This window comes from Macaca fascicularis, chromosome 11 (assembly GCF_037993035.2).
Source record: "Macaca fascicularis isolate 582-1 chromosome 11, T2T-MFA8v1.1".
NCBI classification, from domain to species: Eukaryota; Metazoa; Chordata; class Mammalia; order Primates; family Cercopithecidae; genus Macaca; species Macaca fascicularis.
Window position 1 is genome coordinate 54,893,236 of NC_088385.1, and position 12,547 is coordinate 54,905,782.

The window sequence follows — 12,547 nt, forward strand, 5'->3', positions numbered from 1 at the left end:
CAGGGTTAAGGACAACATGAACAGATTTTAGATTGAAACAAAAATATGTAGTAGAATATCTAAGAGAGGGTAGCTAAAATGATTCACAAGAAGTTGACCCATCATGGCTGTAAGATTCCTTGTGCATCACCATGTGCTCCTCCTCACATTACATGGTAGGAAAGGAATGTCTCCCATCTGTCACCAATAAGGCCATGCTTAGCACAGGATCAGTGCATTGTTCCTAATATGAAACACACATATGGGACACCTGCTGTGTGTTGGGAAGAGCTGGTTTTTTTCACAGTGCTCCTGGAAGAGAGTTCTTTTCACTGAAAAACTACTAGGAGAGGGATAATACTCATCTGTGAAAAAGGGAAAAGGATTGCCTCTGTATTTTAGTCCTAAGCTTTTGTTTTGTTTTGTTTGAATTTTATTTATTTTTTTTACAGATGGAGTCTTGCTATGTTGCCCAGGCTGGTCTCGAACTCCTAGGCTCAAGCAATCTTCCCAGCTGACCTCCCAAGTACTGGGATTACAGGCATGAGTTACCATGCCCAGTCCTAGTCCTAAGTTTTTCTTCCAGTAGAAGCAGAGAGAGAATGATTTACAGCATACTTTTCGAGTTCCCCATAAACATCTTATATACAGGGCCACAGGAAGAGACTAACAAATATTCGTTGACTAATTGAGGAAATGCCAGGAGAAGGCAGTGAGAGAATAGAGTCCCCACCAATTCTTCCTGCACACTTGGTCACAGCCTCTTCTGGCAATGTGGGAACTAGTGAATCACAACTGTGTGGCACACATTGGAACATAGACCAACTCAAGTGACACAAAAAAGGGGTATATTTGTGTGTGTGTGTGTGTGTGTGTGTGTGTGTGTGTAGACTGAGAGAATCAGCTGTCCAGTAACAGATATACTTGTGAACTTGTGAATAGACTGTGACTTGCCAGGTTACTGAACCATATAGAGTCATGTCCTTGTTCTTAAATGCCTACTAAAAGCTGATGTCTCGATATAGTGCAGAAAGCAAGGAAAAACCTAGTACAGCCATTGAGATTAGTAGGACAAACCTTAGAGGCTGATAGTGTTAACTTAGGCATTTGAGAACTTGAATTCTAATCTGAACTTTCTAAAAGTACTAGCTTTGTGCCCCTTGACCTTTTTGAGTTTCAGTTTCCAAATCTTTAAAATGGAGACAATTCCAGGATTGTGGACAGGATTAAATGAGATGATGTTTGACAAGCTCTTGGCAGTGTCTAGCCCACAATACACATTCAGGAAAATGCTTTATTCTAGTTGTTATTATTTCCCAGATGGTCCTATCAAGGAAAGGTCTTGGGAAAGGCAGGATTTTTGCGGGGCTTGAGGAGCAATGAATGCAGATTATCTGAAGCTCTGGTAACATTGACTGCAGTAATTGGGAATGGGGAGGTCAGAAGACTTTGATGAGAGGATTATTCTAGATTCAGAGAAAAGACTAAGTAAAGTACTGATTCATTTTTTTTAGCCAAATGTAATATATGTGGATTCCAGGGCACCTTTTCTTAGGAGCAACCCCTCCATGACTTCTTTTGTCCCTCCTTTCAGGTATGAATGCTGCTGTCAGGGCTGTGGTTCGAGTTGGTATTTTCACCGGTGCCCGTGTCTTCTTTGTCCATGAGGTTAGTTCTGTACTTTGTTCTTCATCATTCTTTCTCTGCCCTCTTCTAAATCTGCCTTCTATCCCCTTCCCACGTTCTGTGTCCTTACCTCCCAGTTAGTTACATTGCTATGTTTGATTTTCCTTGGCTCCCTATCTTCATGAGTCACTCTTTCCTACTCTTGACTCAATAGGGATGGTGGGACCCGGGCATCTACAAACTGGGTCTTCATGTTGCCTGTTCAATTTAAAGGAAAAAGTAACTCTCAGTTCTTCTTTCATCTCCCTCAAAACAGAGAAAGAAATGGAAATGGGTAGTATTTATAGCAAATTTAGTATATCCAGGGGAAGAGCCCCAGGAGGGAAGAGCCTTGCTGTATTTCTGTAGTTTGCATAACTTCCTGAGGTTCTCACTCTTCTTTTGCACCCTTCTCCCAGTACTCTCTCATGCTTTACCCACTCTTCTTTTTATAAGGTCCACCCGCTTTCTTCTATCAGATTGTATAGTCTCTTAGAGAAAGTCACATTTCTTTCCTTCCCTCCCACCAACTTCCCCTTCTCCTTTTCTCCATGGTTATCAAGACCATCTGTTATCATTGGTCCCCTGTGAAGCAGGTTGGAGGAGATAGGGTGAGCCAAAAATAAGAATTAAGATTATTCGGAAGGATATCCACATCCCGATATTTAAAGAATGGGAGAAACTAGAAGAGAGTATTGCAAAAGTTGACGTCTCCTTCTTTGGACTGTGTTAAATATAGTCTCACGAGCATCCAGGACTCACTAGTGGGAGGAGGTGGCTTGACTCTCAGAGAACCTCTTCCCAGGGATCCTGTCTTAATCCTGGGAATTTAGGGAGAAGCCTGTCAAGGGCTTAACAGTTATAATATGTCCCACAGGGTTATCAAGGCCTGGTGGATGGTGGAGATAACATCAAGGAAGCCACCTGGGAGAGCGTTTCGATGATGCTTCAGCTGGTATGTTGTTCCAGAGAACTCCCTGTCCCATATTTGCTCTGTCCTTGTTTCATCCCACTCTGGTTTGGTCTCATGGTCTCCCAAATTCCCTGTCATGTGGTTTCATGGGAAGGAATTCAGTGACAAGAGAGGGACCCTATTTGCCCTTTACTCTTAGCATTTGAAAATATCACACTGGTTTCCTGGGGCAGGGAGAGGGTGGAGGACTGATCACAGGATGCTTTGCTCTTTATGGAAAGGTCATAAACAAGACTATGGGGACTGACACATAAGCAGGTCTTACTCTAGGGTCACGGGGAAGGTCTGGCCCTGAAAATAACCTTACCAGAGGACTGGAGCCAGAGCCAGAAGTGGAGCTGAAATTTGCCAGTCCTCATGTGATGGAGATGAGGTGACCTGAAACCAGACCACTTAAAGGACGAAGGAACTGAGACAGACTTTTGGAGTCTCAAAAAAATCCTAAGAATATCCTGAGGATTTCCACAGTCCTTTATGCTACTTGCTCCATGTTGTGTTAGGCTTCTCATGTGTATCCACTGTGGGCTAGCCTACAGCGAGTGAGAGAAATACAATCATTTGCTGGTTTACTGAAAATTTGTAAATTACATTTGTATCCCCCTTTTTTCAGCTCAGTTCCCTAAAAATCCATGGGCAAAAATTTAATATGCAGTATCTAGTGAAGGCTCTACCTAGGTGCTAGGTAATGGTGCCTGCCATAAAGTGGTCTGAGAATGAACCAGAATTCTCCACCAGTATCCCAAAGTCATGGCTGCACAGGAGGGCATAAGATATGAAAACCTAATCAGGGATAGAAAGCCTTAATTTCCCAGGGACTTACAGATACCTCTCTTGGGGTATCTGTAAGGCTTTCTTTACCCAGAGCTATTTTTCCTGTGAATACCTGGATATTGCAGCTTCTGCTACTGGCACCATGGATTGCAAGGAGCTGAGGGGAAAGGATTGGCAGTACCTGGGTACAGTTAGAAATCTCAGTGTAGAGAGAGGAAAAATACTACAAAACACATTGGGATGAACTCCTAATAATAATTTAATATCAGGCCATTAGGGAGAATTTCTAAAGACTGAAGTCACTGCTTCTAAGATGTGAAAGTTGGAGATTATTTGAGAAGCCAACAGATATGTGTGTATTCACTTTTTCTTTTTAGGATAGTCACAGATGACAAAACCTTCAATGAAATGGGTTCTTAGCAGTCTTCTAAGATGTATAGCAAAATATGAGAATGACCCTATGATGCCTCAGCCAGCATCATTTCCCTTTACTTTGGAAAGGACAGATCACTCTTAAGGATGTCAAGGAACTTTCTAGGGACTCACACAGTTATGTTAGGCCATCACAGCGTTGGAATAGGGGATATCTCAGCATGTTGAGCCCTGTCTCTGGAGAGCTGACTTCTACCTGTTCCAAAGGGAGGCACGGTGATTGGAAGTGCCCGGTGCAAGGACTTTCGGGAACGAGAAGGACGACTCCGAGCTGCCTACAACCTGGTGAAGCGTGGGATCACCAATCTCTGTGTCATTGGGGGTGATGGCAGCCTCACTGGGGCTGACACCTTCCGTTCTGAGTGGAGTGACTTGTTGGGTGACCTCCAGAAAGCAGGTAAGAGATTTTTCACAATAGTATTGCTTATTTGTGTGGGTATGTGCACGCGTGTACACACACACATCACCCCTGCCCCCCTTTTACCTCCCATTGGAGAAAAATGTTACCCAGACACAAATAGGCAGTCTTTGCCCCCTTTTTCTGATATTGTCTACAATTCCTTTTGGCTAGAGTTTCTTCTCTCTCTAGATACCTCCTCTTTAGGCATGCCAGGTACCTCACCCAGTGGCTCCTGGTTTGCTTCTCATTGTCAGGTAAGATCACAGATGAGGAGGCTACGAAGTCCAGCTACCTGAACATTGTGGGCCTGGTTGGGTCAATTGACAATGACTTCTGTGGCACCGATATGACCATTGGCACTGACTCTGCCCTGCACCGGATCATAGAAATTGTAGATGCCATCACTACCACTGCCCAGAGGTAAGGGGACTTGGGAGGTAGGCAGTGTAAGAAGATGGCAGCTAGGACAGGCTAAAGGGCTAGAGGCTGCTGAAGACTGAAGTGTTTGAGCTATGGTGACTATAATGACCAGTTTTCTGGGGCTAGAACACTATTTTTAACTAAAAATTATCTAGAGCACTGAAATTGCACTGCTCCCTTAATGATATATGATTTGCCTTTTGCCACTGTCTGGCCCACTGTCCAAATATGCAGCTCTGAGGTCTTTCATATCTTTGGGCTAAATGGTTATTCTTCAGACTGGGCAAATCTAGGGAGCCCAGACATGAGCTACACTTTCCCACCATATCATAGAAAGTATAAGTGCTGCTATGACCACCATGGCTCAGAGAGAAGAGGACCTGGAGGGAGGCAATGTAGGATGGGAGGATAGAAGGGTAATCGCTTACCCCAGGGTAATCCTAGAGGATTCCAGTTAGTCCAGTCCTCCCTTCACTTCTTATCCTTTTCTCTCCTTTCCTTCCCTGACCCGGTTCCTCTCTGGAACAGAACCTCTGTATAGATACCTTTTACTGCTGTGTTTTCTCAGGCCTGGGAAGGATACCTTGTGGCTAAAGTATTCCCCTAGGTCTTCCTGGTCTCAGGAAGTCTGCTAGAAGGCCTGGCAGCATACATGTATCTCCCAGAGAGGGTAACTGGCCTAGATGTGGGTGGTGGCTTGATCTTGGCCATACGGTCTCTTGGACTGTGTCCTATGTGTATCTCTTGCAGCCACCAGAGGACATTTGTGTTAGAAGTGATGGGCCGCCACTGTGGGTAAGATCCTCATTCTGACCCATTTATTCTGTGGACCTAGCAATAGCCCTTTCCTTTTCCCCAGGTAGTCCAGTGAGGTCTCTCAGTAGCAGCAGATCTGGAGGTGCACATGCTCCTTGTGGTGTGGTTCCCTTTCCTGCCTCCATCCCTCTCCATTACATCCCCACACATGCATGTGTGTACATGCTCAGGCACATGCTTGGTGTAAAGAGTGGGCAGTGCTCTGAGGCTGGAAGCCACTGTGGCAGGTGAACATAAGTGGAAGGTGTCCGTTAGAGACAGAATCTCATTGAGGGGCCCTGGTGCTCTTACACTTGCCCCAAGAATAAAATGGAGGCTCTCCAGACCTTTTATCAACTATGAGAACTAGGAGAACTTGTTGGGTATGGATGAGGCTATTTGTAGAATACAACTTCTAGCAGGATGCTTCTGGCCCTCATCTCAGATACCTGGCCCTTGTCACCTCTCTGTCCTGTGGGGCCGACTGGGTTTTTATTCCTGAATGTCCACCAGATGACGACTGGGAGGAGCACCTTTGTCGCCGACTCAGCGAGGTACTGGCACTTTATTTTGCCCTTAAGAAATCCCTCACCCTGTTCCACTGATGATCTGTTTCCTACCCATCAGCTTCATTCCATTGATCATTTTACCCTTTGTTCTCAACCAGACAAGGACTCGTGGTTCTCGTCTCAACATCATCATTGTGGCTGAGGGTGCAATTGACAGGAATGGAAAACCAATCACCTCAGAAGACATCAAGAATGTTCGTATGAATGAAACCAGATAGGCCTTAGACTCCATAGCCCATTCCCTTCTGGCTTCTGAGTCTCCTGACACTGCTTCTCCCCTTGGTCCTTCTGCACATCACTCCCTGGGTCCCTGCCCCTGGTTGCCTCCCACAAAGAACCATTACAAGACAAGAGGCTGAGCTGTCCACGGTTCACCCAAGTCTCTGCTTGTTTTCTTCCTTTGACTCTGCGTAACCCTCTCTCTGTCCCTCTCTTGGTCTCTTCAGCTGGTGGTAAAGCGTCTGGGATATGACACCCGGGTTACTGTCTTGGGGCATGTGCAGAGGGGTGGGACGCCATCGGCCTTTGACAGAATTCTGGTAAGTCACTGGGCTCTGTGGCCTTCATGCCTTAAAACCCTCAACCTTGTAGTCCTTCCTCCTCAGGGCTGCACTTCACCAGATAGGGACTTACACCACTGGTTGTGTTGCCTCTCCACCAGCCTTTGGGCTGCATTGGTCACTGACCCATTCCCATACACTTGAGGGTCCTCTTCTGTTACAAAAATGATGAGAGACTTTGCCTTCCTAATGGTGAGGAGCAATATCTTTTTGTTTTGTTTTGTTTCGTATATTTTTAATAAGAATTTTGAAATAATGGTAGATTCACATTCAATTGTACAGAATAATACAGAGATAGTCCCACATACCCTTTGCCCAGTTTCCTTCAATGGTAACATCTTGCAAAATTGTAGTACAATATCATCACCAGGATATTGACATTGATATTGTCAAGCTACAGAACATTTCTATTACCACAGGATGTCTCATGTTGTCCTTTTACAGCCACATGTACTTTACCCCCACCCATCCCTCCTCATTCTTAACCTCTGGCAACCACTAATCTGTCTCTTTGTCTGTAATTTTTAATCTCATGTATATTATATAAATGGAATTGCATAATATGCAACCCTTTAGGATTTTTTTTTTCCACTCAGCATAATTCTCTAGATATTTATCAAAGGTGTTGTTTGTTTCTATAGTTTGCAGTTTTCTACAGAGCAGTACTCCATGGAGTGGACGTATTACAGTTTGTTTAATCATTCAGACATTTGAGTTGTTTTCAATTTTTGGCTATTAGGGATAAAGCAACTATGAACATTTGTGTACAGCTTTTTGTGTGAACTTAAATTTTCATTTCTGCAGAGTAATTGCCCAGGAGTTCAATTGGGTTGTATGGTAGTTTTTTTGTTTCTTAAAAAAATTTTTTTTTCAAAGATACTGCCCAACTGTTTCTAGAATAGCTGTACCATTTTAATTTCCGTCAGCAATTTATGAACAACCTGTTTTGTTTGCATCCTTATCAGCATTTGGGGGTTGTCACTTTTTTATTTTTAAATTTTTTTAAATTTTAACCATTCTGATAGGTATATAGTGGTATTTCTTTTCTTTTTTTTTTTTTTTTTTTTGGAAATGGAGTCTTGCTCTGTTCCCCAGGCTGGAGTGCAGTGGCATGGTCTCAGCTCACTGCAACCTCCACCTCCTGGTGGAGGGATTCTCTCCTGGGTTCAAGGGATTCTCCTGCCTCAGCCTCCCAAGTAGCTGGGATTGCAGGTACCTGCCACCACACCTGGCTAATTTTTTAAATTTTTAGTAGAGATGGGGTTTCACCATGTTGGCCAGGAGGTCTTGAACTCCTGACCTTGTGATCTGCCTGCCTCGGCCTCCCAAAACGTTGGGATTACAGGCATGAGCCACCGGGACCAGTCTTTTTTTTGTTGTTTAGAGATGGAGTCTTGCTTTATCACCCAGACTAGAGTGCGGCGGCACAGTCTTGGCTCACTGCAATTTCCACCTCCCGGGTTCAAGGGATTCTCCTACCTCAGCTTCCTGAGTAGCTGGGATTACAGGCACATGCCACCATACCTGGCTAACTTTTTGTATTTTTAATAGAGACGGGGTTCCACCATGTTGGCCAGGCTGGTCTTGAATTCCTGACCTCAGGTGATCTGCCTGCCTCTGCCTCCCAAAATACTGGAATTACGGGCATGTAATCCCAACCTTAGACACTCAGTTTAAACCCTCTTATCCTATTTTCATTGGAAGAGCAAAGCAATCTCCTACCTTGTTTTGTCAATAACAAGGGAACATTATTAAGCCCCAGTAATCCTGTTGGTTACTGTAGTGGGCATGTTTCTCTAGAACTAAGTAGAATCCTTGAGGTTCTGATGGCAAGAATACAGAGTCATCAAGCTTTAGATGGAATCTGTTTGGGGAGGTAAAGCCCAGTAAGTTCTTTGCTGCAGTTCTTAATTGTGAGACTCAATCTTGTGATTTGGAAAAGGCCTCAAGTATCCTGACTCTCTAGGCTGAGCCAAGATGAGGCAGCCTGAGCCAGACTGTCTTTGTTCTCTGGACTCCTGCAGGGCAGCAGAATGGGTGTGGAAGCAGTGATGGCACTTTTGGAGGGGACCCCAGATACCCCAGCCTGTGTAGTGAGCCTCTCTGGTAACCAAGCTGTGCGCCTGCCCCTCATGGAATGTGTCCAGGTGGTAAGTACTGATCCTAAACCCCTTTCTTAAGAGTCTCAAGCCCCTGCCTTGGAGTTCATGGGGCATGAGACCAACATCTAAGGCCACTGGTGTAGGAGCAGGTGGAAAGGCAAGATGGTATAGTAAGAGACATATGGGGAAAGAACACAGTGGGTTTTGCATAGGAGCTCTTAACTAAGCTTCAGTGTTCCCATCAGTAAAATGTTCCTAAGGAAGGTGGGAGATTCTACATCCTCCTTAGTAATGAAACCCAGTATCTCATAATATACAACCTCAAACATTTTTATCATGTCTTTATTGGAAGAAGAATGCAATATTCCTCCTAACTTTATTAAGAGCAGGAGAATATTATTAAATTCTAGCTGGGTAGTTTTTGTCTCTGATTTCTATCTTGAACATGTTTCTCTGAACCAACATGAGGTTACTAATGCTCACGTTGAGGGTTATTGTAAGGATTGGAGATAAACTATATTAGCATGTGATGCAGTACCTAGCAAATGTTGAGTGCTCAGGAAATGGTGGCCTTTATTATGAAGGAATCACTCCTTTGATACCACAGAGTGAACATGGTGGCTGGGAGGCTGGGAGCGAGAGCTAGGGTATCTGGCCTGGTTCTGAGGGCTGGTCTAAATGCTCCGCTTCTTCTGGCCTCCTCCTCTCTGAGACCCAGGAGTCCCAGTGACCTGCAGCCTTGCTTGGAAATGTATCTGTGAAAGCTCCAAAGCGAAGGCACTGGCCCACAGAGCTGAAATCAGTAGTTGAGAAGCACACAGCAGGGATCAGTCCTTCTTCCTAACTTGGTTACCTGTAGGATCTTCATTTACTCATGACTTTAGAGGCTGCTTTAAGGCTGGGGACCTGGGTGTGGAATGGAAGATACTATTTATCTGTGAGCATTCTTCCACTCTACCCATACTTCTAATAAACAGAGCATAGTTCTGAGCACAGTGGCTCACACCTGTAATCCCAGCACTTTGGGAGGTCAAGGCAGGCAGATCACAAGGTCAGGAGATCGAGACCATCCTGGCTAACATGGTGAAAAATACCAAAAAAAATTAGCTGGGTGTGGTGGCACACTCCTATAATCCCAGCCTCTCGGGAGGCTGAGGCAGGAGAATCGCTTGAACCCAGGAGGCAGGGGGTTGCAGTGAGCCAAGATCGCGCCACTGCACTCCAGCCTGGGCGACAGAGCAAGACTCCGTCTCAAAAAAATAAAAATTAAAATAAAATAAACAGAGCATAGAATCAGTTCTTTTCTTTTGCTGCTCATTACTCAGAAAACTCAGGAAAAAACAAAAATACTTCTGTGAAAGTTTGGGGGCATAGGAAAGGTGGGGTATAGAATGGGCAGAATCTAGTCACAATCCCAGAGATGGGCAGAGTTTGACTGTGGGATGGAAATTCAGCTGTGCAGAATTGTGACCCTGGAGTTGAAACTGTCACTGCTCCCCCCTCAGACCAAAGATGTGACCAAGGCCATGGAAGAGAAGAAATTTGATGAAGCCCTGAAGTTGAGAGGCCGGTGAGGAAACGACGGGAAGCTCACTAGCTACAGAAATCAGATGCCTGAAGTCAAAGATCTCCATGACTCCAGGCCCAGAACATAAGCTTCTGCTGCTTCCTTTTCTGATTCTCTCTGCAGCAAGTTCTTGCCCAAGAAAGTTAGTTGTCAGGTGTCTGGAAGGATCAGTTCATCTCAGGGATGCGGTCCCTGGCATCAACCTTTTATAATCTGTTATTTCTATATGTGAGCCCCAGCTAGATGATAAGTTCCTTTAAGCAAGGGACAGTCTCTTGTGCCGAGCACAGTGCCTGGAGAAGAGTACTGAGCGAGTGTTGGATGAACTAGTGGCCCCTTTGCAGACCCTGCCCTGTCCCTGCTCTGCCCCAGTTCTGTCCTCAGAGGTTTGCCCTATGGAACTTCCCTCTGGGAGCAAAACTTCAGACCAGGATCCCCATGGCTGCTGGCTGTGGGGAATGGCCTGAAGACACCTTTCTCTATTTGTACTTCCTACAGGAGCTTCATGAACAACTGGGAGGTATACAAGCTTCTAGCTCATGTCAGACCCCCGGTATCTAAGGTACTGGCAAGTTGACTTGCCCTCTCCCCTTTTGCTTCTCACTCCCCCAGTCTCTCTTCATAAAGTGCTACCACAGTCCATACAACGTAAACCTTGCCAACTTCTCTGCCCCACTCTGATCTTCAGTGCTGGGTCCCTGGCCCTATTATTATGATTTTCTCTTAACCACCCCAGATACCAGCCCCCTTTTTAGTGTATCCTGGATATCTCTAACACAAGACCCATGCCCACTTCAGGACTGGCAAGATAGCATGCAAAGAATGGGAAAGAGAGCTTATGTACTTTTTCTCTGGGAATATCTAGGAATAATCACATCTAAGTGTATCTGAGCCACCTCTTCCATTGGAGTCGTGGTTGTCATTATTGAGTATATTATCAGAATTGTTTGGGTTGCTTATTAAACTTGCAAACTCCTGGGCCCCTCTCTCAGAGGAGATTCATATCTGGGTAGAGGCCAGGAATGTGCAGGTTTAACAGGCTCCCCCAGTGGATTCTGATGCAGGTGATCCAAGAATCACACTTTGGGAAGTGCTGCTCTGGAAGGTCTCTCATTGTATAATGTTGATATCTGAGATGGGGGACAGCAGCTTTGTTTATTGATCTGTGATCAAGAATTTTGCTTCCATAGTATGTGGTAGCAAGTTGTGCTGGCATTCCTTGGGAGAGGGGTGTGTGTTGTCTCAGGCAGATGTCCTGATCCCTGGATGACAAGGGTTCAGAGCTCTGCCTCCTTTACTGACCTCCTCCCTATTCCCACACTGGGTTTCTGTCCTCCTTTTTCCCCTGCTTCCTCCTGTATAGAGTGGTTCGCACACAGTGGCTGTGATGAATGTGGGGGCTCCGGCTGCAGGCATGAATGCTGCTGTTCGCTCCACTGTGAGGATTGGACTTATCCAGGGCAACCGAGTGCTCGTTGTCCATGATGGTTTCGAGGGCCTGGCCAAGGGGCAGGTATGGAGACTAAAAGGAAGAAGGGCACATATTCTAGGACCCAGGAGCAGTCATAGGGAAGATAAGTGTAGCAAGAATGACCTGTCCATTCTCTTGGCTTCCTCTGTTCCTCACTACCTCTCTCTCCTCTCTCAGGGTCCAGGCAGAAGTAGATATTTAATGTTAGGGCAGTAGGAACAGGCAGGAATTACTGGAATGCACCATTGCAAACAACATGTCCTATTTAATTCTCTATCCCAAAGCTCAGCACAGTGCCTGGCATAGGTAGATGCTTAATATTGGTGAATGAGCAGTAAGGGTAGAAGAAGTTCAGTGCATGGGGAAAAGCTAATACCTGGTGTACCTCTTCCAACCAAGGGGGATCCAGGGGTGGGGTTAGAACTCAAGCAGTGGCACCAGTCCCACACAGGCCTCCTAGTGCTTTAGCTTTGAGCAGAGCTCTGTGGCTTTTCCCCACAGATAGAGGAAGCTGGCTGGAGCTATGTTGGGGGCTGGACTGGCCAAGGTGGCTCTAAACTTGGGACTAAAAGGTAAGTAGTACTGCAGAGGCACCTCCTCCCAGTGACCTCTTCAAGTTGCCCTTGGATTTGGGTGTCAATTCATTATGCCAGGGTCTGCTTCAACCACCCTGTTTTCTGGGTCCTCCACCCCCAACTTCACAGTTGCTGCCATGAGGGCAGACATGCCCATCTCAACATCTTTCAGCAGCTCTGGCAATTTAGAACTCCAGTGTGTATCCTTGGATAGGACTGAGAGGGTGGGCTAGGGAGTGGGGCACAGGTCAAGAAATTAAAAATAAAG

General features: G+C 45.5%; 1 protein-coding gene across 8 annotated transcripts in view; it reads left to right on the forward strand.

The window, feature by feature from the left end:
• PFKM (phosphofructokinase, muscle) overlaps positions 1-12,547 on the forward strand; it is a 54,327-nt gene that overhangs the window by 37,365 nt on the left and 4,415 nt on the right. For all 8 annotated transcript variants that reach the window (XM_045365134.2, XM_045365137.2, XM_045365133.2 and 5 more), the window contains 13 exons: positions 1,574-1,647; positions 2,522-2,599; positions 4,028-4,217; positions 4,475-4,640; positions 5,391-5,435; positions 5,881-5,989; positions 6,103-6,198; positions 6,451-6,543; positions 8,589-8,714; positions 10,172-10,236; positions 10,732-10,795; positions 11,597-11,746; positions 12,206-12,276. In XM_045365134.2, coding sequence (XP_045221069.1) covers positions 1,574-1,647; positions 2,522-2,599; positions 4,028-4,217; positions 4,475-4,640; positions 5,391-5,435; positions 5,881-5,989; positions 6,103-6,198; positions 6,451-6,543; positions 8,589-8,714; positions 10,172-10,236; positions 10,732-10,795; positions 11,597-11,746; positions 12,206-12,276 — 1,327 coding nt within the window. The remainder of the gene's footprint in view (positions 1-1,573; positions 1,648-2,521; positions 2,600-4,027; positions 4,218-4,474; positions 4,641-5,390; positions 5,436-5,880; positions 5,990-6,102; positions 6,199-6,450; positions 6,544-8,588; positions 8,715-10,171; positions 10,237-10,731; positions 10,796-11,596; positions 11,747-12,205; positions 12,277-12,547) is intronic.